Source organism: Simochromis diagramma, unplaced genomic scaffold, assembly GCF_900408965.1.
Source record: "Simochromis diagramma unplaced genomic scaffold, fSimDia1.1 OVJJ01000753.1, whole genome shotgun sequence".
Classification (NCBI taxonomy): domain Eukaryota; kingdom Metazoa; phylum Chordata; class Actinopteri; order Cichliformes; family Cichlidae; genus Simochromis; species Simochromis diagramma.
The window spans coordinates 2,379,224-2,403,145 of NW_024387523.1; the positions used below are offsets into that span (position 1 = coordinate 2,379,224).

Here is a 23,922-nt window from a genome sequence, read left to right on the forward strand (position 1 = left end):
ACAGGGGAGGGGCTTAGCTGGCCCTGCCTTATATCTGACCACTGAGGAGTGAATACCTCTGAGATGCTGGGAGCACTTCAGGGTTGTGGTATCTTTCATACCAGCTGAAGCTGAACGCTCGCCGGTGCAGAGCTGGGGTATCATCCAAGCACGTTTGGGTAAGAGCAATTTTATTTAAAATCTTTTTTTAGTTTGGTTGTGTAAAAATCAGTACTGTCTTTGTTTTGTTTTTTCTGGAGAAAACAAACTTTTTCCTTGAGTTGGGTTTACATAAAACTGGAACCACATTTAGAAAATTATTTTCTTCAGAGTGAGAAAGTGGAGACTGCATTGGCAAAGTAAAACGAGAGGAAGCAGAACGTGTGTCTATCCTGTCCTGTTAGCCAACACTCTCAGATAAAAGGGAATGCGCACATTCCTCACTGATCACCTTTGACCGCCGCTGGTAAAATAAATGTGCCCGTATGTCACTAACGAGGCTTTCAACAAGTCTAAACACTGTGCTGACATCACCCTGGGATCTATTTACACAATGACTTCAAGACTTTCCGCAGTTACAGCTACAAAAACTGTTGTGCAACGCCTGAATCAGTGGTACTATATTGCCTCATTCATTCCTAGCCAGTAAGTTGTATTTTATTGCTGGGGTGGCATTAAAAATGCACTACAATGGCTGAAGTGCACATAGGATGTAATTAGGCTTGTTGCTACAAGTGAGAGAAAGTTGTGAGCAATTTGCAGTTCAGTGTCAATCTTAAAACTGCTCTATTGATTCTCCACAAAAGCATGCTAGATTAGCTGTTTATCAATGCCAACATCTTGTCATCCAGACAGATCCTTGGCTCAACCTAAAGATTTACAGTTAGAATTATCATAACTTGTTCATGTCACGTGATTATATATTCCTTAGGAAGTATATAGTCCACTTTCTTACTGAACTGGTACTATTTTATATCAGTTGTTACTTGTGGTTTTTAAGACTTTCCTAATCTAAAATCAAAGTAAATAATTTAACTTTACAAGAAAATATAGAAGTCAGAGCTCACAAAAGTGATTCTTTGTTATGGTACTACTGTATAGTCTAATGTAACTAAATGCTCTTTTGACTTTAGTTCTACATTAGTGAGGCCTCTAATTAGTTCTCCTTAACACCATCACACAGCTGTGAAGTCAATTATGTTTTTTAGCACTGAGGTTCCAGAGTTGTTTGCTGGACTCTGGTATGTTCAGGGGTGTGTCATGTATGCTGGTGCCAACAATAAAGCCCAGAAACACCTCTGCACACCAAGTCTGACTAAGATCAACTGTAACTAAGAGTACTAGATAATTCTATTTCCACATTTGCAACAGTGTCACTAAAAATGGAACTTTATGATGAAATACACACATGTGGCAGATCATACCTAATAAAGAGGCCTCTGAATATACACCCAGTTGTGCTTAGAGGTCTTATAAAGACAAAAAAGAAAGCAAAATCTTTTAAAAATTCATTTTTTTTATATCTGCTCTTGCATTGAACGGACAGTGCCTTCCTTCACTGAGGAAAAGGCATTTAGTGGAGAGACCAGTAAACAGTGAAGCTGTGTTTGCAGAGTTAGGTAACTTGTTAACTTTGTGCAGGAAATGTATTTGCCTTTATGATATGACAAGCAAATTCAGATGGTGCCATAAATGTACAGTAAATGCTTGACAGCTTCAAAAACATTCAAATATTTACAAAGTGGGTGACGAACTCAAGATGTAAATTGAGCACTTGCAGGTAGAGATACCGAACTGCCACAGACCTGCTGCTCTTGTACAAAAACAGAGTTCAGCAGACCTCAGATCCACAGCTGTTTGTGTTACTCTGCTTATCTTGGTTACTTGGAGCATCTTTTTGCCACATTATCAATAACAGCTGTTAAATACACTTCTCAGGTAGAGCAGCTCACACAGCCTAAACCAAACATTTTACCACAGTAAACAAGTGAAAATAATCACATACACAGTGGAGCTTTATCTGTGACTTAACAGTTAACATGTTTCTGAGTAGATTGGCTGAGTTTCAGTTCACACCCTTTTTTTTCTGAGCCTTATTGTGTTGACTCCCACAGGTGTTATGACATCATTTGCGACAGTTACCAACCCCCACAAGGCTGAAAGACTGGCTCTCAGAAAATTGTGAAATCACTACATTTTTTTTGACACTTTTTATTTGTTTAGGAACATTTTTATGCAACAAGATAAAATAAAAAAAGAAAAAGAAAAAGCAAAAACAGAAACAGTATGAGGTCATGGGAAGATAACATACACCTGTACATACATCTGCACATCCACACATACATAGAAATCACTACATTTTTGTATGCAATAGTAATTACTAGCTATGAGAATAATTAACTGAGATTTTTTTGAAAATCTCTTTGTAAAGCTTTTTCAGTACAGTAACATCTGATGTACCACATAAGAATATGCTTAAAGGTTATACATTTGCTTTTATTATTCCCTGTTTTTCAGTTTAGTACCCTAAGTACAAGTGGATGAGTATAAATTTGGGTTATGTTGTAGAATTTGTAAACAAGCTCTTTATAAGTTCTTTAAATGGGGATTTAAATGGGGTTCTTTAAATTTAAAAGGGATTAATAAAGTTTTATCTAATCTAATCTCTAATCTAAATAATACTGGACCGGAATGCAAATCGCTTCGTTTTTTAAAACATTTATATATTATTTTACCTTGAAGCTGATATTTTTATGCCATGGTGACTTTAGCTCTTTTGTGACTTTTTCTGGCTAGACATAAAAAATGAAGGTCTAACAAGCAAACAAAACTCAGCCACAAGTTTATAAAACTTTTAATCTCTACTGGAACCCAAAACAAAGTTCTGCAGATTTAGACTTTGGTGCACAGGATTGCAAGAGATATGAACTCTTGTATTTGCAGTTATTGGTTTTCCTTTGCATGTTGTTGCAAAACAGGGCATCTGGCTGTTCCAGTTTTGACACACCATTATTATTGCCAAAAGCAAATGGGGGACATTCTCACACAATATGTAATTAATAGTTTCTTTTGTTGTTGAATCTGTGCAGGGACATGATGAAATGATAAGAAAAACTATTAGAAAACAAAAAACAAAAGACAGTATTGATGCATTAGAAACCTGCCCACATGGGTTTATAAGACACATACACACAGACAGTACAGTTAGGCTTTATTTTTATGGGGTGGGTGGGTCAGTCATGGACAGTAGTTGTTTGCAAGCAAGCCATACAGACTTGAATAACTGTCATGGTAACAACTTATAATTAAAGTATTACTAACATAGTAGGAAAAAAAAAACATTTTACCTACATCCTGTGGATTGTCTCATATGCAGTCTGCATAGGTCAGTGATGAAATGGTGTGTATTTTACCCATATGTGATTTAGAAAGTTCATGAGAAATGTCATAAACTAATTTCAATATCAAATCATTAACACAAAGTTTAAGATCAAACTTATTACAACCGCCTTATCTTTCCAGGGACGGAGTTTCAAAGCCCTGAGATCGTAAAAATCAGGAAGCCACTGGCGTTGGATCTTGTATTTTGGAACAACAGAGAGCATCCAAGGCTGTCCACGTACTCCTAAGGAAATTGAAAGGTTTGATATTACAGTTGGAAGATAATATATTCCAAAACTTACACTACAATTAATAGAAATAAAACTAATTACCATCTATTTCAATTTCAATTGCTCCAGACTAGTTATTAAGTTATTTAAGCGATTCAGAGTTATGCTGGATACTAATGTGTTAATTTTACCAGACTTCAGTACTATTTGTCATTGCAAACTATTCTACAACCTTCTCTACCTTGCTGGAGTATATTCTCTATCACATTAGTCTCTATTACTAGTGAAAGGTCACTGTTTCAGCCCCCCATTCGAGCTGCATCCAGCATAAAACTCTGCCCAATTAATCTTGTGGTGCTCGCTGCTGTGGCGACCCCTTGTGGCAAGGGAAAATAGCTTTACAGTTAGTACATAACAATGTCACTGTCAAACATGTAATGTTAGAAATTGCATTATGGCGCAAAACAGCAGTAGTAAAAGAAATTTTTTGACAAAATGTCTTACTGCATCTAATTTGGTGAACGTCTGAATAATTTGTGTATAAAAAAATAACTGTATAAAAACCTGACAAGTTTTTTTTTTTTTAACATACAAATCAATACGTGTGTATTTTATAATCAGTTTAACTGCAGTGTGCCCAAATGTATCTTAGAGCTGTGCTTTACAATTACTTACAATGCATAAAATACCATATACAAAACAAGCTCTGTAACTGTTTATGTGTTAATACAGCCCTTTAGGTCAAGATGGACACCAACCTTAAGGACGGCGGTGTGAAGCAAAATGCCTGCACAAAAGTCCATGAACCTGTGGCTGGTATATTTCTGGAAAAGACAAATACAAAGATAACCATATATGAAGCCATGAAGAAGCGTATGCTTAAGCCAGGAACAGCACTGGCTCTGCTTGAAGCACAAGCTGCCACAGTAGGTATTGTAGATCCAGTAAACAACCAAAAGCTTCCTGTAGAGGATGCTGTTAAAAAGGGAATAGTTGGATCAGAGATGAAAGACAAACTCCTTAAAGCAGAAAAAGCCATCACTGGGTATGTAGACCCCTACACCAACCAAATGATATCTGTATTCCAAGCTATGCAAAAAGATTTAGTTCCAAAAGATTATGGATTGAGGCTGCTGGAAGCACAGATAGCCACAAAAGGCCTGTTTGATCCTGTCGATAAGACAAATATTTCAGTTGACTCTGCAATTCAGAAGGGCTACTATGAAAAAGATTTGCTGAAGGACCAAATGTCAGAGCTCAAAGTGTTTTATCATCCAACTTTGCAACAAAATCTTAACTACAGAGGCCTCCAAGAGCAATGCATCGTGGAGCCCGATACAGGCCTGTTGCTTCTTCCTGTCTGCATCACCTTCAAAGGTCTGCGCAAAGGCATTTCCTCCACCGAGCTCCTTGAATCAAAGATCATCGACAAAGAAACATATGATAACCTGCAAAAGGGGAAGACCACAACACAGGACGTGATGTTGATTGAAACAGTGAAAGAATACCTGGAAGGCAAAGGCAGCATTGCAGGCATTGCTATACTCTCAACCAACCAGAGAATGAGCATTTATAAAGCCATGAAGCAAGGCATACTGATGCCTGGGACATCACTTGTTCTCTTGGAGGCACAAGCTGCTACTGGATACATGATTGATCCTGTAGAAAATAAAAAGTACACTGTGGATGAAGCTGTCAAAAGCAAACTTATTGGCCCAGAATATCATGCAAAGCTGCTCTCTGCTGAGCGGGCAGTGACCGGATACAAAGACCCATACACCAGTGAAACTATATCGCTGTTTCAAGCACTCTCAAAAGACCTCATCGTCAAACAACATGGAATCCGCCTACTTGAAGCACAAATTGCTACAGGTGGAATAATTGATCCAATCAACAGTCACAGACTTCCTACAGAAGTGGCCTTTAAGAGAGGTTATTTTGATGAACAAATGAATGCCATATTGGAGGATTCAGGGGATGACACAAAAGGCTTTTTTGATCCAAACACAGAAGAAAATCTAACCTATCATCAGTTGATGGAAAGGTGTGTCACTGATCCTGCTACTGGACTCTGCCTCCTTCCTTTGCGTGATAAATCAGATGGGCTAAATTTTGATTTCATTGACTACCAAACTAAAACAGCCTTCAAGATGGAGAAAGTGAAAGTGACATATGGCAAATATACAGGAATGACAGTATCTCTGTGGGAACTTCTGATGTCAGAATACTTTGATGAAAACCAGAGGCAAGACATCTTTCGAAAATACAGAGAGGGGAAGATAACTATCAAGATGATCATTACAACAGTTCTGGAAGTGATAGAAAAGTCAGTGAAAACAACTCAAGTCGTCTTTGAAGGTATCAGAGACACTGTTACAGCCAAGCAGCTTGTGGAAGCAGATATCATTAGTCAGGAGGTCCTAGAGGACCTGAAGAAGGGAAAGAAGTCAGTGAAGGAAGTCATTGAAGATGAAAATGTAAATGTGTACTTAAAAGGTAAAGACAGCATCGCAGGTATTATGCTTCCTGATTCTCAAATCATGACCATCTACCAGGCCAAACAGAAAGGAAAGCTGATGCCAGGAACTGCTCTGATTCTACTGGAGGCACAGGCAGCAACAGGGTTCATTATTGACCCTATTGGAAATAGAAAGTTTTCAGTTGATGATGCTGTCAAAGCAAAGATTGTGGGGCCTGATGTGTGTCAAAAGCTGCGATCAGCAGAGAAAGCGGTTACTGGATACAAAGATCCATACACTGGAGAAATAATTTCTTTGTTCCAAGCAATGCAAAAAGACCTGATCCTAAAAGACCATGGCATTAGGCTCCTGGAGGCCCAAATTGCCACTGGTGGGATCATCGACCCAGTGAACAGCCATCGCATACCTGTCCATGTGGCTTATAAGAAGGGGTACTTTAATGAAGAAATGAATCAGATCCTGGATGATCCAAGTGATGACACCAAGGGATTCTTTGACCCCAACACCCACGAGAACCTGACATACTTGCAGCTCATGGCCAGATGTGTAACAGATCCTAGTACAGGCCTGTGCCTCTTACCTCTCAAAGGCAAGAGCAACAAAATAAAGATAGATGACAACATTAGGGAATTGTTTAAAACAACAATAGTTACTGTAAAGTATGGTAGGTTCAAGGGCAAACGCACAACATTGTGGGATCTTATCAACTCAGAATATCTGTCTGAAGACAAACGACAGGAGTTTTTCAAGCTCTTCAGGTCAAAGAAAATCACAATTCAGCAACTAACTGAGACCATTGTAGAGATCATTGAGAGTAAGGAGATACGACAGCAAGAAGGACTGAAGTTTGAAGGTCTCAGAGGAGAAGTCTCTGCTGTGGATCTTTTGGATCTTAAAATTGTGGATAAAAACACCTACAACAGTTTGATCACTGGAAACATGACAAGCAGTGATGTGATGAAAATGGACAGTGTGAGAGCCTACCTACAAGGAAAAAGCTGTGTAGCTGGGTTGATACTGCAACCTTCAAATAAAAAACTAAGCATTCACGAGGCACAGAGAATTGGGATTCTTGCACCTGGGACTGCCCTTTGCCTCCTTGAAGCACAAGCAGCTACAGGATTTGTTGTTGATCCTCTGAATAACAAAAAACTTACAGTTGAACAAGCTCTCAAAGAAAAGTTGATTAGTCCACAGATGTATGAAAATCTTTTGTCTGCGGAAAGAGCAGTCACTGGTTACAAAGATCCATACACAGGTCAGAAGATCTCGCTCTTCCAAGCATTGAAAAAAGATCTTATTGTCAAGCAGCATGGCATTCGTTTACTTGAGGCCCAGATTGCTACAGGTGGTATCATCGATCCCTTAAAGTGTCTCCACTTACCCCTTGAAGTTGCATACAAGAAGGGATATTTTGATGAAGAACTTAATCAAATCCTAACAGACCCAACTGATGACACAAAGGGCTTTTTTGACCCAAACACAAAAGAAAATCTGACATACATGGAGATGTTGGGGAGATCTGTGAAAGATGAGGAAACTGGACTGTTTCTCCTGCCGCTGAATGACACACCAAAAGCTACAGCTACAAAGAAAAAGATATATTCTGACACAGAGATTAAGGAAGAGTTTGAAAAGACAAGTGTCAGCATATCTGTAGGACACTATTCTGGAAAATCGGTTACTCTATGGGACTTGATTCATTCTGGCTACTTTACTGAGGATCAGCGACTTGAACTGATTGAAAAGTACAGAACAAGGCAGATTAGTACCCAGACCATAATCACATTAGTGATAACCACAATAGAAAAACTGGAGAAGACTGAAACTCCCAAAATGATAATGGGTCTGAGAAAGCATGTCACTGCAAAACAACTACTGGATTCTGAAATCATTGATGCAGAAACATTTAAACAGGTGAAAGAAGGAAAACTCAATTTAGAAACAATAGCGCAGAGTGAACCTGTGAGAGGATACCTAAAAGGATCTGGAAGCATTGCTGGAGTGAAGGTTTATCCATCCCAGAAAGTGATGAGCATATATGAAGCAAGAAATGAAGACCTGTTGACACCTGGCATTGCACTTCTACTACTTGAAGCTCAAGCTGCAACAGGATGGATCATTGATCCCCTCAAAAATGAGTTCCATGCTGTGGAAGAGGCTGTAAAAGGAAGACTGATTGGGCCAGATGTACGTGAGCAACTTCTCTCAGCTGAACGAGCTGTCACTGGGTATAAAGATCCATATACAGATGTGACAATATCACTGTTTGAAGCCATGCAAAAAAAGCTGAGAGAAAGAAGCTATGGCCTTCGGATACTTGATGTGCAGATAGCAACAGGAGGAATTATTGACCCAAATCAAAGTCACAGACTGCCAATTCATATTGCTATCAAAAAAGGATGTCTGGATGAAGAAACTCAAAAAATTCTGTTGAACCCCACAGATGATGAAAAAGGATTCTTTGACCCAAATACCAAAGAAAAACTGTCATACAGTCAGCTCATGAATAGATGTGAGAAAGATGATAAAACTGGGCTACTTCTCGTACCGCTGCATGAAGAAAAAGCCCGTGTATTTCACACAGATGAGCAAATCGAGCATGCTTTGAAAAACAAAATGATGACCTTGAATGTGGGAAAATTTAAAAACAAGGAGGTCACACTGTGGGAAGTGCTGCTATCTGAATACATATCAGAACAAAAAAGGGAGCAGCTTATACAGCAATACCGGACAGGAGTGACCAAAATTGAGGAGATGATTGAAATACTCACAGTTATAGTCACAGAGGTATCATCCAAGGAAAGAAAGTTCAAAGGACTACGAAAACAAGTCTCAGCCAGTGAATTATTTGAGTCAAAGATCATCTCAAAGGACCTTTTCACCCAAATTATAAAAGGTGAAGTAACGGAAGAAACTGTTGTCAAAATGGAAAATATTCAGAAGTATCTTGGAGCAACAAACTGTATAGCAGGTGTGAGAGTTGAATCAACAAAAAAGATGATGAGCATCTATGAAGCTAAAAGCAAAGGTCTGCTGACTCCTGGTACATCTCTGGTTCTGCTGGAAGCCCAAGCTGCCACAGGCTTCATCATTGACCCAATCAACAACAAGAAACTTTCTGTAGAAGAAGCTGTGGCTCAAGGAGTGGTTGGGAAGGAGTGGGAAAAAAAACTGATCTCAGCAGAAAGGGCAGTGACAGGATACAAAGATCCCTATACTGGACAAACAATTTCTTTGTTCCAGGCCTTGAAAAAGGATCTCATTGTGAAAGATCATGGAATTCGTCTCCTTGAAGCTCAAATTGCAACTGGAGGCATAATCGATCCAGTCCATAGCCATCGAGTCCCCATACAGGTGGCATATCAGAGAGGTTACTTTGATGAAGAAATGAACCAGATTTTATCTGATGCTGATGATGACACCAAGGGCTTCTTTGACCCCAACACTCAGGAGAACCTCACATATCTCCAGCTGATTGAGAGGTGCGTCAGAGACCCAAATACAGAGCTTAACTTACTGTCTATTGTGAAGAAAGGAGAGTTTTACTTCTTTGTGGATGAGGAAACTAAATGTATTCTGAAGTCTACAACAACAACCCGAGCTGGAGGAAAATACAGAGGTCAAACAGTGTCTCTCTGGGATCTACTCTACTCCAAATACATCACTGAGGAGAAGCGGAGAGACCTTGTGCAACAGTACAAGGCTGGATCAATCACAAAAGAGCGCTTTTTGGAAATCATCCTGACAATCATTGAGCAGCATACACAAGACACAACCTCATCATCTTCTTCAATTGTCATGTCCCAACCACCAGAAACTCAAGTAGATAGTAGCACAACAAAAACTACTGTAACCACAACAATTACAGAAACTAGTGAAGTTGAAAAGTTCCATGGAATCAGAAAAGATGTCTCTGCTACCGAGCTGCTCAAATCCAAAATCATTGATGAGAAACTCTACAAAGACATTAGCGCTGGAAAAGTTACAGTAACAGAAGTAAGTGAAATGGATTCAGTGCGCAAATACCTTGAGGGGACCAACAGCATTGCAGGAGTTTATCTTCAGTCCACCAAAAAGATAATGAGTATCTATGAAGCTAAAAGCAAAGGTCTGCTGACTCCTGGTACATCTCTGGTTCTGCTGGAAGCCCAAGCTGCCACAGGCTTTATCATTGACCCAGTCAACAACAAAAAGCTTTCTGTAGAGGAAGCTGTGGATCAAGGAGTGGTTGGGAAAGAGTGGAAAAACAAACTGATCTCAGCAGAAAGGGCAGTGACAGGATACAAAGATCCGTACACTGGAAAAACAATTTCTTTGTTCCAGGCCTTGAAAAAAGATCTCATTGTGAAAGATCATGGAATTCGTCTCCTTGAAGCTCAAATTGCAACTGGAGGAATAATTGACCCAGTGCACAGTCACAGAGTGCCTGTACAAGTGGCATATGAAAGAGGTTACTTTGATGAAGAAATGAACCAGATTTTATCTGATGCTGATGATGACACCAAGGGCTTCTTTGACCCCAACACTCAGGAGAACCTCACATACCTCCATCTAGTTGAGAGGTGTATTACAGATCCCATTACAGGCCTCAGTTTACTTGTCATTGTCAAGAAAGGAGAGTTTTACTTCTTTGTGGACGAGGCAACTAAACGTATTCTGAAGTCTACAACAACAACCCGAGCTGGAGGAAAATACAGAGGTCAAACAGTGTCTCTCTGGGATCTACTCTACTCCAAATACATCACTGAGGAGAAGCGGAGAGACCTTGTGCAACAGTACAAGGCTGGATCAATCACAAAAGAGCGCTTTTTGGAAATCATCCTGACAATCATTGAGCAGCATACACAAGACACAACCTCATCATCTTCTTCAATTGTCATGTCCCAACCACCAGAAACTCAAGTAGATAGTAGCACAACAAAAACTACATGTAACCACAACAATTACAGAAACTAGTGAAGTTGAAAAGTTCCATGGAATCAGAAAAGATGTCTCTGCTACCGAGCTGCTCAAATCCAAAATCATCGATGAGAAGCTCTACAAAGACATTAGTGCTGGAAAAGTTACAGTGACAGAAGTAAGTGAAATGGATTCAGTGCGCAAATACCTTGAGGGGACCAACAGCATTGCAGGAGTTTATCTTCAGTCCACCAAAAAGACAATGAGTATCTATGAAGCTAAAAGCAAAGGTCTGCTGACTCCTGGTACATCTCTGGTTCTGCTGGAAGCCCAAGCTGCCACAGGCTTTATCATTGACCCAGTCAACAACAAAAAGCTTTCTGTAGAGGAAGCTGTGGATCAAAGAGTGGTTGGGAAAGAGTGGAAAAACAAACTGATCTCAGCAGAAAGGGCAGTGACAGGATACAAAGATCCGTACACTGGAAAAACAATTTCTTTGTTCCAGGCCTTGAAAAAAGATCTCATTGTGAAAGATCATGGAATTCGTCTCCTTGAAGCTCAAATTGCAACTGGAGGAATAATTGACCCAGTGCACAGTCACAGAGTGCCTGTACAAGTGGCATATGAAAGAGGTTACTTTGATGAAGAAATGAACCAGATTTTATCTGATGCTGATGATGACACCAAGGGCTTCTTTGACCCCAACACTCAGGAGAACCTCACATACCTCCATCTAGTTGAGAGGTGTATTACAGATCCCATTACAGGCCTCAGTTTACTTGTCATTGTCAAGAAAGGAGAGTTTTACTTCTTTGTGGACGAGGCAACTAAACGTATTCTGAAGTCTACAACAACAACCCAAGCTGGAGGAAAATACAGAGGTCAAACAGTGTCTCTCTGGGATCTACTCTACTCCAAATACATCACTGAGGAGAAGCGGAGAGACCTTGTGCAACAGTACAAGGCTGGATCAATCACAAAAGAGCGCTTTTTGGAAATCATCCTGACAATCATTGAGCAGCATACACAAGACACAACCTCATCATCTTCTTCAATTGTCATGTCCCAACCACCAGAAACTAAAGTAGACAGTAGCACAACAAAAACTACTGTAACCACAACAATTACAGAAACTAGTGAAGTTGAAAAGTTCCATGGAATCAGAAAAGATGTCTCTGCTACTGAGCTGCTCAAATCCAAAATCATTGATGAGAAACTCTACAAAGATCTTAGCGCTGGAAAAGTTACAGTGACAGAAGTAAGTGAAATGGATTCAGTGCGCAAATACCTTGAGGGGACCAACAGCATTGCAGGAGTTTATCTTCAGTCCACCAAAAAGACAATGAGTATCTATGAAGCTAAAAGCAAAGGTCTGCTGACTCCTGGTACATCTCTGGTTCTGCTGGAAGCCCAAGCTGCCACAGGCTTTATCATTGACCCAGTCAACAACAAAAAGCTTTCTGTAGAGGAAGCTGTGGATCAAAGAGTGGTTGGGAAAGAGTGGAAAAACAAACTGATCTCAGCAGAAAGGGCAGTGACAGGATACAAAGATCCGTACACTGGAAAAACAATTTCTTTGTTCCAGGCCTTGAAAAAAGATCTCATTGTGAAAGATCATGGAATTCGTCTCCTTGAAGCTCAAATTGCAACTGGAGGAATAATTGACCCAGTGCACAGTCACAGAGTGCCTGTACAAGTGGCATATGAAAGAGGTTACTTTGATGAAGAAATGAACCAGATTTTATCTGATGCTGATGATGACACCAAGGGCTTCTTTGACCCCAACACTCAGGAGAACCTCACATACCTCCATCTAGTTGAGAGGTGTATTACAGATCCCATTACAGGCCTCAGTTTACTTGTCATTGTCAAGAAAGGAGAGTTTTACTTCTTCGTGGATGAGGCAACTAAACGTATTCTGAAGTCTACAACAACAACCCGAGCTGGAGGAAAATACAGAGGTCAAACAGTGTCTCTCTGGGATCTACTCTACTCCAAATACATCACTGAGGAGAAGCGGAGAGACCTTGTGCAACAGTACAAGGCTGGATCAATCACAAAAGAGCGCTTTTTGGAAATCATCCTGACAATCATTGAGCAGCATACACAAGACACAACCTCATCATCTTCTTCAATTGTCATGTCCCAACCACCAGAAACTCAAGTAGATAGTAGCACAACAAAAACTACTGTAACCACAACAATTACAGAAACTAGTGAAGTTGAAAAGTTCCATGGAATCAGAAAAGATGTCTCTGCTACTGAGCTGCTCAAATCCAAAATCATTGATGAGAAACTCTACAAAGATATTAGCGCTGGAAAAGTTACAGTAACAGAAGTAAGTGAAATGGATTCAGTGCGCAAATACCTTGAGGGGACCAACAGCATTGCAGGAGTTTATCTTCAGTCCACCCACGAAACCCTCAGTATCTATGAAGCTAAAAGCAAAGGTCTGCTGACTCCTGGTACATCTCTGGTTCTGCTGGAAGCCCAAGCTTCCACAGGCTTTATCATTGACCCAGTCAACAACAAAAAGCTTTCTGTAGAGGAAGCTGTGGCTCAAAGAGTGGTTGGGAAAGAGTGGGAAAAAAAACTGATCTCAGCAGAAAAGGCAGTGACAGGATACAAAGATCCGTACACTGGAAAAACAATTTCTTTGTTCCAGGCCTTGAAAAAAGATCTCATTGTGAAAGATCATGGAATTCGTCTCCTTGAAGCTCAAATTGCAACTGGAGGAATAATTGACCCAGTGTACAGTCACAGAGTGCCTGTACAAGTGGCATATGAAAGAGGTTACTTTGATGAAGAAATGAACCAGATTTTATCGGATCCTGATGATGACACCAAGGGCTTCTTTGACCCCAACACTCAGGAGAACCTCACATACCTCCAGCTGGTTGAGAGGTGTATTACAGATCCCATTACAGGCCTCAGTTTACTTGTCATTGTCAAGAAAGGAGAGTTTTACTTCTTTGTGGATGAGGCAACTAAACGTATTCTGAAGTCTACAACAACAACCCGAGCTGGAGGAAAATACAGAGGTCAAACAGTGTCTCTCTGGGATCTACTCTACTCCAAATATATAATTGAAGAGAAGCGGAGAGACCTTGTGCAACAGTACAAGGCTGGATCAATCACAATAGAGCGCTTTTTAGAAATCATCCTGACAATCATTGAGCAGCATACACAAGACACAACCTCATCATCTTCTTCAATTGTCATGTCCCAACCACCAGAAACTAAAGTAGACAGTAGCACAACAAAAACTACCATCACCACTACAATTACAGAAACTAGTGAAGTTGAAAAGTTCCATGGAATCAGAAAAGATGTCTCTGCTACTGAGCTGCTCAAATCCAAAATCATTGATGAGAAACTCTACAAAGACATTAGTGCTGGAAAAGTTACAGTGACAGAAGTAAGTGAAATGGATTCAGTGCGCAAATACCTTGAGGGGACCAACAGCATTGCAGGAGTTTATCTTCAGTCCACCAAAAAGACAATGAGTATCTATGAAGCTAAAAGCAAAGGTCTGCTGACTCCTGGTACATCTCTGGTTCTGCTGGAAGCCCAAGCTGCCACAGGCTTTATCATTGACCCAGTCAACAACAAAAAGCTTTCTGTAGAGGAAGCTGTGGATCAAAGAGTGGTTGGGAAAGAGTGGAAAAACAAACTGATCTCAGCAGAAAGGGCAGTGACAGGATACAAAGATCCGTACACTGGAAAAACAATTTCTTTGTTCCAGGCCTTGAAAAAAGATCTCATTGTGAAAGATCATGGAATTCGTCTCCTTGAAGCTCAAATTGCAACTGGAGGAATAATTGACCCAGTGCACAGTCACAGAGTGCCTGTACAAGTGGCATATGAAAGAGGTTACTTTGATGAAGAAATGAACCAGATTTTATCTGATGCTGATGATGACACCAAGGGCTTCTTTGACCCCAACACTAAGGAGAACCTCACATATCTCCATCTAGTTGAGAGGTGTATTACAGATCCCATTACAGGCCTCAGTTTACTCCCACTACAGAAGTGAACAGCAATTCGCTTCTTCAATAACTGAATATAGCATAAAAAAAAGCTTCTTTCTGAACTAAAAAAAAGATACTTTAGAAGTTGTACTTAACATGTGAAGACAATATACTGCAATATTATCATTACTAAAATATGAACCAGGAGATTGATTACAAAAGACCTTTGCTTATTTGCTTTTATTGTACAATTTTGGAAGTGTAATAAATGCATACATGTTTTTTTTTAAAAGAAAAAAAAAAACATTTATAATTACCAAAGAAAATGGAACAATTGTTTTTATTGTAGAAAGTGGTCACAGAACTGACATACACAATGGAATTAATACATTTTTAATTGAGAGACATAAACCAAAGACTGTGCTTACAACCAGTATTGTAACCAAAATTCAGCATTTACATTTAATTTGCACCTAGTAAAGCTGAAAATCCCGGCTTTATATAAATCAATATACATAGTAAAGAGGCCTTAAGTCTCTTTATGTTTTTGCTTTTTAAAATGTTGAATTTTTAATGCTGTTTTTATGGTTTACCATTTTTCATGTTGTTGTGGGACATATGACTCTGTTTCTTTTACACTCATGGAAGTAGTTGAGTCAAGACAGACCCAAGTTTAATTAACCTAAATGGGTAGTGCTGTTTCAAATTTGGGCAAAAATTGAATGTGGGTACATTTAAAATACTTTTTTTGCCCTTGTTTTTGTTTAGTCTGTTATTTGGCCCAATAAACAAGTGAATACTATATTGTGTCTTTTATTATCAAACACTCTCCTTTGACCATGTTTACATTATTGGAAAAATCATATAGGCACTTATATCCATTCATGTGTTTACATGTATTTGCTATTCTTAAACATGTTGCTACAAGCAAGGTATGAATCCAGTATGACCAGTCCCTTAAGATGACAAATGTAAATTTATACTGACAGGACAGCACTCTCTAGTGGAAATAAAGACCAATACAACCCTGATTCTCTTGTGACATGTTAAACATTTATTTTTGATCAAAAAAAAAAAAAAAAAAAAAATCAGAAATCACATTTTAAAAAAAAAAGATACACGCAAATGAATATTTAGTTTTACAAATAAAATGATCTATATACAGTACTAGGTGTCACGCATTGTGTGTTGGTTATTGTCAAAACAAAAAACAAAACCCCCCACCTGACATTAATGCAGTAGTAACAGGTTTGCAAACTACTGCTTCTTGCATTCAAACACAGAAATGTCAATTTCGTACCAACAACAGACAGAAAAAATGTCTATCAAAAAAGTCCTGAGGGCAAAATATTCACATCGATTAGACAATATAACCCACAGCGAGGCCTGCATTAAGATATTCAAGTCTGCCTTGTAAACTTGGTTTCTGATTTCTGGAACCACATGAATGTGAGAGCTATTCCAATTTGTCCAGCAGCTGCCGGATGTCTTCTTGGCCACGATAAATCCTCTTTACACCTCTTGGGAGATAGCGGCAGGATGAAAGGTTGAGGTAGTCTAGAGCAGTCATTTGTCCAATGACTGGCCTGCAAAACAAAGCACAGACGTGAATGGGAACGGCTGATTAATTCTCAGTTCTTTTTGGTTGCACTTTGTCTAATAAAGAGGTTATTTTGGATTTGCGGCGCTATTGAGGAAAGTACAAAACAACTACCTGAGTGCACGTGGTGTAATTCTGGTCCCACTCAAGTTCAGTGAGCGCAGTGTGTCTGCCTCAGCTTGACAAAGGTAACTCATTGCTAACTCCAAGTCTTCCTCAGTGAAGAGCTGATGTGCAATGTCCAGCTGTTGCAAAGTTCGACTCCATTTTTGGGTCAACGTGTGAAGTCCTTTCTTAAGCGATGACAGCCCAACATGGCTGCTGAAATATTGTCCCCAGAACAAACATTCAAGCTCTGCCAAATACAAGACAGTAAAATAAAGCAGATAAATGTTTGAAATGGTTTTAAAATGTGAAGCCTTCAAATAATTCAGACACATTTTGTGTACTAAACTGTACTAAACTGTCCTGACTCCGACTTCCAGGTCATCATAGATTCATTCTGAAAAAGCCAAACTGAGCTGCTCGGTATTGGTGACATAAAGCAAAAAGCATTAATTTCCTGACAAACATACCTAGACAGGGTAAAGCTGCAAGACCAGACGCTGTGATTCGAGAACAGCCTCGCAGGTCCAGCACTCGCAGTTTGGGGGAATCGAAGAGAATGTCCCTCAAATCTCTGTCGGTCAAATAGGAAAACGATGTGGTTGCGATACAAAGCTCCTCCAGTAATGGGAAGCCTGATGTTGGGTCGATACCAAAACGCATTCCCTTATGAAGAGGTTGGACGTTCATCATTCGGAAGGTCTGATGGGAAGCAGTACGTAAGCATCACGGGAGAACAAGTAACCTTTAGGAAAGTGCAAACTGTGCCAGTAGATAAGAAATTACAGCTACTGGCTTTAGTGCTACTTGGGCGTTTCCGTATTTTCTGTCACATACATGCTGCACAGTAGCCAAGTATAAGAGGAATAAGAACTACTTTAGACTGTCAATGAAATAAAATCATTCTACTAGAGTCCAAGAATAAAAGGTGGAGCAGGAATTGTGCAGAACATGCTCACTTAAATAACTGTTCTGTAGCATTTAAAAAAAAAAAAAAAAAAAAAAAAATCAAATTATATAAAACCAGGGTTCATAACGATATTTTCAAATGCACCTTGTTTTTTCAACCAGCAGTCAAGAACCAAGAGAACCAAAAAGTCTTTGAAAAGCTGGAATTTAAATATTAACAATAAACAATCAATCAACAATTAATAAAACGCCTGCTTTTCTTCATCTTCTTAATTAAGAGTTTAAACTTTAATGTAAAAAAGCTAATGTAGTCACACTAAAACAGAGAAGACCTTTGTTTTACCTTGAGCTTAGGGCATGCCATCTGTAGTGCCTGGATGCAAACAGGAAGCTGGCAGTCTTTACTGTCAAGCTTGGTGTTGACCTCCAGCATCTCCAAATCGGGACAGCATCCCCGCTGGAAAAACAAAAAGCAATGCTATGCATTTATTAAGCTCATTTGTCCAGTAGCACTGACTTTGTGTAGCACGTGTTTCACAAACAAAGAGAGAAAAGTCTTACAGTGATTGCAGCCAGAAGTCTGTCATTCTTTAGTCCATGACTGAACAATATTTGCCTGATCTGGCTCCCATGGTTTTCAAGATACTCAAGGAGTCCTTCAACCTGGAACTACAGCAAAAGCAAGTTATCCTGCAAATTCTCTACATGCAATCATGCCTGGATGAAAAAAGCTCTCCTTATGATATATCACCTATATAAAGTGGATGAAGTTTCTTATGAATAAAAAAAATGATAATCTGCATTGGGAAAATACCCTTAAAACTCATATAGTTAATATAAGACAAGTAAAAACAGTTGAGATATTTTTCATCGTAAATATCTGCTTATCTTGTTTAAAGTGCTTAACATTAAATTCTTGACAAACCCTTAAAGTTACACTTTAAATTTAGAGCAAGCATAGAGAAACTTTCCCTGTACTGTAAAACACTGCACATTCATTGCACCGTGTAACTTCATTACACAGTGAAAGATCTTTGCATGGCTTCTATTAGAAAATCTCTACACAGGTCCACGTACCTCTGAATACTGGAGATTTAAGCTGTGCAGGGAGCGGCTGTGCAGACCGAGGCTGCGGAACGCCGCCGCTGTCACTCCTGTGCAGTAAGAAAGCTTGAGGGAGCAAAGATCAGGGCAGTACTGCGACACAACCTGATGATGATTTCAAAAAAAGCCACATACTAAGTATTAAATAATACAGATAAACCAAAATTTTAATAAAACATTTATTCCTTTATATATTGTTTTTAAGTGAACTGTAATTTATGTATGAACAGGATCCAAAATGAACAAACACCAGTGTGTGAAGGGGAGTTTCTCAGTTTAAGACTTATTTTGTATTCAGGCTTGTTAAATTTTGCCTGGTCTTGTCAGGCTAGGAAGAAAATATTCACAACCAGTGTGGTTTTTTTAATGTAATGTAATCAATATGCTGGAAAATCAAAAATACTCTCTGAACAAAAACAATATCCTATTGGGATATGGGGCTTATGGGATCAGATTATATTTAATGATGGATATCTTAGTTCATTTTTCACTACAGGTTGTCATCAATATGTTCACTGTAAAATATAAAAGGGAGTTACTTCAAATTGCCTCCAACAAACACCAGAAATATTCTTTAACTTTACACTCTCTAAGCTTGAGAAGCTGAACTCAAATTATTACTAAGTAAAGAAAAATAATCAATGATTATCAAAACAGTTGCCAAGAAAACGTAAGTCTTGACTATTACTGTATTTTTAAAAATACATTAAGAAATGATTTTTATGTTCTTTTCTTTGAACTTGTGTGAGGAGAGCTTGTTTGTGGATTTGTATGTGTATGAATGTACTGATCATTTCAGATGAGAAGATCTTTCAAATAATGTTTAATTCTCGATGACTTACCTCTAATGCATAATCAACGTTCTTTGTCCAGTGACACAGAGAAAAGTCTCGCAGCTGAGAGAATCTAGAAAACAACACAGTTTAGAATTCATTTACATGATTAAGACTTAAGCAAAAAGCTAAATAAAGTACAAACCTGCTGTGTGCCAGCCAGTCCAAAGTGTCCTTAATCTTCTTCTGAGTTTTTGGTAGTTGGCTCCTCCCTGGTGCAATCCAGCAGTGACCGACAGTCACTCTGTGCCACAGGATCGGACTGGAGGCAGCGGCGTTCCACAGACGACAAACTCTCCCCACCCTACACCGAAAACACCAGGAAGAATTAAACGGTGCGGTGCTTAGGACTGTCACTTGACCTCAAGAAGGTTCTCTGGGTCGGTATGCTGGCTTCCTCACACTGAGTGTCTGTATATGTTAGCCCAGTGACACACTATTGACACTTCCAGAGTGTGCCCTGCCTCTGACCCTATGAATGACAGCTGGGATAGCCTCCAGCCTCATCACAAGTCATCATTTGTGAATTGAATTAAATGGAAGAAGATGGATTCATTGACTTTTACTTCCCAAAGTAGAGCTGAAAAATGCATATCCAACACAGCTTCAGTTCAGTCAACTATGTTTTTAAATGTGAGTATCTCCTTGTTCTATCATAGTAATGTGAATGCGTTAAACTGTTCAATCGCACAAAACAAACATGTAAAGAAATTTCCTTGAAGGGCGTTTTATCAGTTTTCTTAATGTTTATCCATAAAGTTAAATAACTTACAGTCTTAATAATAATAATAATAATAATAAAGGTTATGTAGAGAGATTCAGACTTTAAGTTATGAGATTGATATCCAAGGTATTGAAGTAAGTGAAAGATGATTAACTTGCATGAAATGATTTTGATTAAAATAGTGTATGCAACCTTTCAGTCTTAATCTCATAGGTTTAATTACAAATAAATCACATGTACGACACAATACCTGCATAAAAAGGGCACTGCTCCCTCTTGAATGACCACAATCTGAAAAATATTAATTAGCACCTCCTCAGGCAGGCTGTGGCCCCATCTGTGGTCGTCTTCTTCCTGAGTTATAAACAAATTTGCGACTTTTTCTTCTTTTTCTTTAACTGGTTTACTTTCCAGTTTGGGCTTGGCATTGACTGGCTTCTTTTTCTTGACCTGACTGGCTTTTCCTTTTCCTTTTGCCAACTTCTTCATTTTGCTCCCCTTCTTTTTCTTAAGAGTCCAAACTGACCCGTCATACTGGGAGGTGGAACTCGATATAACGAGAAGCATATCTTCCCCTTGATGGACAGTATAACCAGGCCGGGCAGGTCTGGACACTCGAGCCTTTTTGTGCTTCGTTTTTGCTTTGGCATCTGCAGCTCTTTTCAAAGATGCCTTTTTTGGTTTTGCTCCAGCATCTCCTTGAGCTGATGATGCACCTTCCTCTTTTCCCTGATTCTGTGTTGAGCCTTCTGCTTCAGATGCATCCATAGTTGCTGCTATCTTGAGTTTACAGTGAGATTAAATCCAGGAAAACCAGTTATCAGCATGATAGTCTCATAGGTGGTAATGTCTGGAATGAGAAGCAGATCAAGATAAGTCTGTGAGAGTAATCTGATCTCCACTGGGGGTAAAACAAAACACACATAGTGAAGTGAGAAAAGTGGCAACAAAAACAAAACTGTAAAAGTCACGTCTAAATTATGGTTAGATAAAGTGAACGAGGATGTATCAACATGACTTTAAATTGACCTCCCTATTTGCATATTGTAGACTGCACATAAAATATCAGATTGCTTAAGAATTGATTGTTCAGAACTCCCAATATTTAGACACAAAATTCCCACTCAGCTGTACAGATGCAAAACATCCTGCACCAGGTCTGTTTCTGCAAATAAGTAATGAGGAGTTTTTATACACAGAACACTTGTAACTATTCACAATAGGTAATCTCACTAAAGTAAAAGTTCAAATAACTACACAGTTGGCATGCTCAGAGTTGAACAGGTTTGTTGATAAAAGTCTTTCTTGAAGAGCTTGGGTGTGTCAATAGATGGGGGAAGAGATTTGGTGTGAAAATGTGTTGTTTTCCTCTGCAGAGGATACATTTTTGTGACATACTGCTCCATCTGTAAACTTTACTTAGACTACAGACATCTGTTTTTAAACTAAGACATTTGATGTATTTTGATAACAAAGGGTAAGCAAATTACAGCTGCAGGGTTCAAAATAACTAGTGGCCCACTGGGGCCAGTTTCCATGTATCAATTCACTGGCCAAAAATGAGCCGACAAATTAGTATTTTTTCATGCAGGTAGTATTTGAAAAGTGCGACTAAATAAAGCAGAGCTGTCTGTATGCAGTCTGTTTATTCAGTTTGAAATGATCATTAAAAAAGGCAGATTTTATAGCCGAAGGCTAACAGCTGTGATTCCTGCAGGGAAAGAGGGCTAGATAATGTTATACGTGACAATTATTTTACAGCTTTAGCTACCATTTATTTGGGAGATGTAACTTTATAAAATATAAGTCTACTATTATTTTATACTACATTATTAAAGATAGAGCTTCCAGTATTGAAAACAATTAAATTGGCTTCTTTGGGTCATTAAAAATATTGTAGAGGCCAGTGAAAGTTTGTTATACAGGCCCGTAAGTCAAAACGTGGTATTGTGAACAGTGAACATTAAGAGGCTTTTTTTCTGATTTTTTAATTAATTCTACACAAGCTGAAATATTCAAAGCCAATATATGATAGTTAAAGCTGGGATAACATATAAATACAAAAATCTACTGTGGTATGACCAAACATCTAGAAAGTTGCTATTTATGTTAGTCACCTTCTTTACCTGCTTCCATCTGCCTCCATCTCACCCTCTCCCTACCATCATCTGTCACACCCACCCTTCTGTATGTCCTCCTTCAATGCATCCATGGATCTCCTCTGCAGTCTTCCTCCTGTCTGGCATTTCCATATTCAGCATCCCTTGTAAAATATATTCACTATCCCTCCGCTGCACACGCCCAAACCATTTTTAGCTTTGCCTATCAAACGTGTTCTCCAAATGACTGTCCCTCTGATATCCATCCTAGTCCCTTCCAAAGAAAATCTTCCAACTCTAACACCTTCAGCTCCAACATCTTCAAACCATAAATCCTAGCAGGTCTCACTACCATCTTGTAAACCTTCCATTTAAGTCTTGCTGCTATGCTTCTGTCACAAATCACCCCATCTCCACCCACTCCATCTTCTTCATCTCTCTTGTGCACTGTCCTTAGGATGATTGACCCCAGGTATTTAAACTAACACTAACTTCACTAACTCTATACCTTGCAACTTCTCTATCACACCAGTCTCCATCTCATTCACAAACGTGGATATGTCTCGCTTCTACTGACTTTCATTTCTCTTAAGAGCATACCTCCACCTCTCCAAACTCACTTACACCTTCTACCTACCTTCACTACATCTCACATTGTCCTCTGCAAATATCACAATGATGACCACATCTATAACAATGCCGAGTTGTTACAGCCACATGAAGCCAAGGATCCAATATTGCGCCGCAGAACTGTAATTTATTTAATTTGTCCCTGTTTTCTATTGTTTGGGGTTTCAATGTGGGCTACAGTAACTGCATCCTGAAAGAGGCTAAGGTGGATTTTACTGAATGCATTTGTAGTTTTGTTGATTCGTTTTATGTAACGATATGAGCCATATTAACAGAAATTTGTTGCTCACGTTTGCTAACAAGCCGTTTTCCACTTCAAAACTGCGCGCGCATGTTCATTGTTTGCAAAGAGAAAACGGCTCTACCGACGACTTTATGTGAAGCACGAGAAATGACGATCAAACGCAATATATTAACATTTTATTATTACTAAGCTCTTACCTACCTAGCCATCGTTTAGAGAGTTAGCTAACGCTACCTGACACCAGTTAACTGAGCTAGTTCCCACAAATCGCCCTGGAGCACAATATGACAAAATACGGCATGGAAATCATTGCGACGGCGGCAGTAAGCATTATCAGAGCCTGTCGATAATTAAACAAATGTTATTAACAGAAATGCTTTTTAAAACAATACATTTATAAATTGCTGTTTTACATTACCTGCCGCTAGATCACGAAGACAACTGCAATAAGTGGACCCATAATGCACTTCGCATTGTTGGTATTTTTTTTTGTTAACAAAAAACTTTATTAAATGTCTTCAAGTAACAAAATATTACCGTCGTTATAACACATTCAGCTGCAATTCCACGCAGACTAAATATAAATATATATTTTAAAAAAAACTTTAAATCATTTATTTACTTTTGGAGTTGCATTTCCCACAAAACTGAGAGCATTTAAAAAAAATCCACCTACTCATTATGAAAAAATAAATAAAAATTTAAAATCATTATTTGCATAGAAACACGCA

The 23,922-nt window shown here is 38.9% G+C and overlaps 2 protein-coding genes across 3 annotated transcripts; one reads left to right on the forward strand and one right to left on the reverse strand.

Moving 5' to 3' along the window:
• Positions 1–47: 47 nt before the first annotated feature.
• eppk1 (epiplakin 1) lies at positions 48–15,745 on the forward strand. Its single transcript, XM_040019903.1, is given in 4 exon segments — positions 48–158; positions 3,502–3,620; positions 4,323–11,002; positions 11,004–15,745. Coding segments are annotated over 2 exon segments (10,671 nt in total). The 5' UTR covers positions 48–158; positions 3,502–3,620; positions 4,323–4,336; the 3' UTR covers positions 15,009–15,745.
• Positions 15,233–23,723, reverse strand: fbxl6 (F-box and leucine-rich repeat protein 6). Of its 2 annotated transcripts, none has more exons than XM_040019904.1 (10): positions 23,610–23,723; positions 20,469–21,068; positions 19,640–19,798; positions 19,504–19,567; positions 18,635–18,766; positions 18,119–18,226; positions 17,901–18,014; positions 17,119–17,350; positions 16,658–16,898; positions 15,233–16,529 (listed from the first exon to the last, which is right to left on the reverse strand). In XM_040019904.1, exons 2-10 carry the CDS (start codon positions 20,984–20,986, stop codon positions 16,400–16,402), a joined length of 1,698 nt encoding a protein of 565 aa, XP_039875838.1. In that variant the 5' UTR covers positions 20,987–21,068; positions 23,610–23,723; the 3' UTR covers positions 15,233–16,399. The 2 variants fall into 2 exon arrangements, with proteins under 2 accessions (XP_039875838.1, XP_039875839.1); XM_040019905.1 differs by lacking the exon at positions 23,610–23,723 and adding an exon at positions 23,393–23,588.
• Positions 23,724–23,922: the final 199 nt, after the last annotated feature.

Excerpts from the sequence above, each read along its gene's own strand:
- fbxl6 (XM_040019904.1), bottom strand. The coding sequence starts at position 20,986 with ATGGATGCATCTGAAGCAGAAGGCTCAACACAGAATCAGGGAAAAGAG. Across the intron at positions 19,799-20,468 it reads GCAGTGCCCTTTTTATGCAG|GGTGGGGAGAGTTTGTCGTC; the intron begins GTATTGTGTCGT and ends TTTTCGGTGTAG. Across the intron at positions 18,227-18,634 it reads TAAATCTCCAGTATTCAGAG|TTCCAGGTTGAAGGACTCCT; the intron begins GTACGTGGACCT and ends CTTTTGCTGTAG.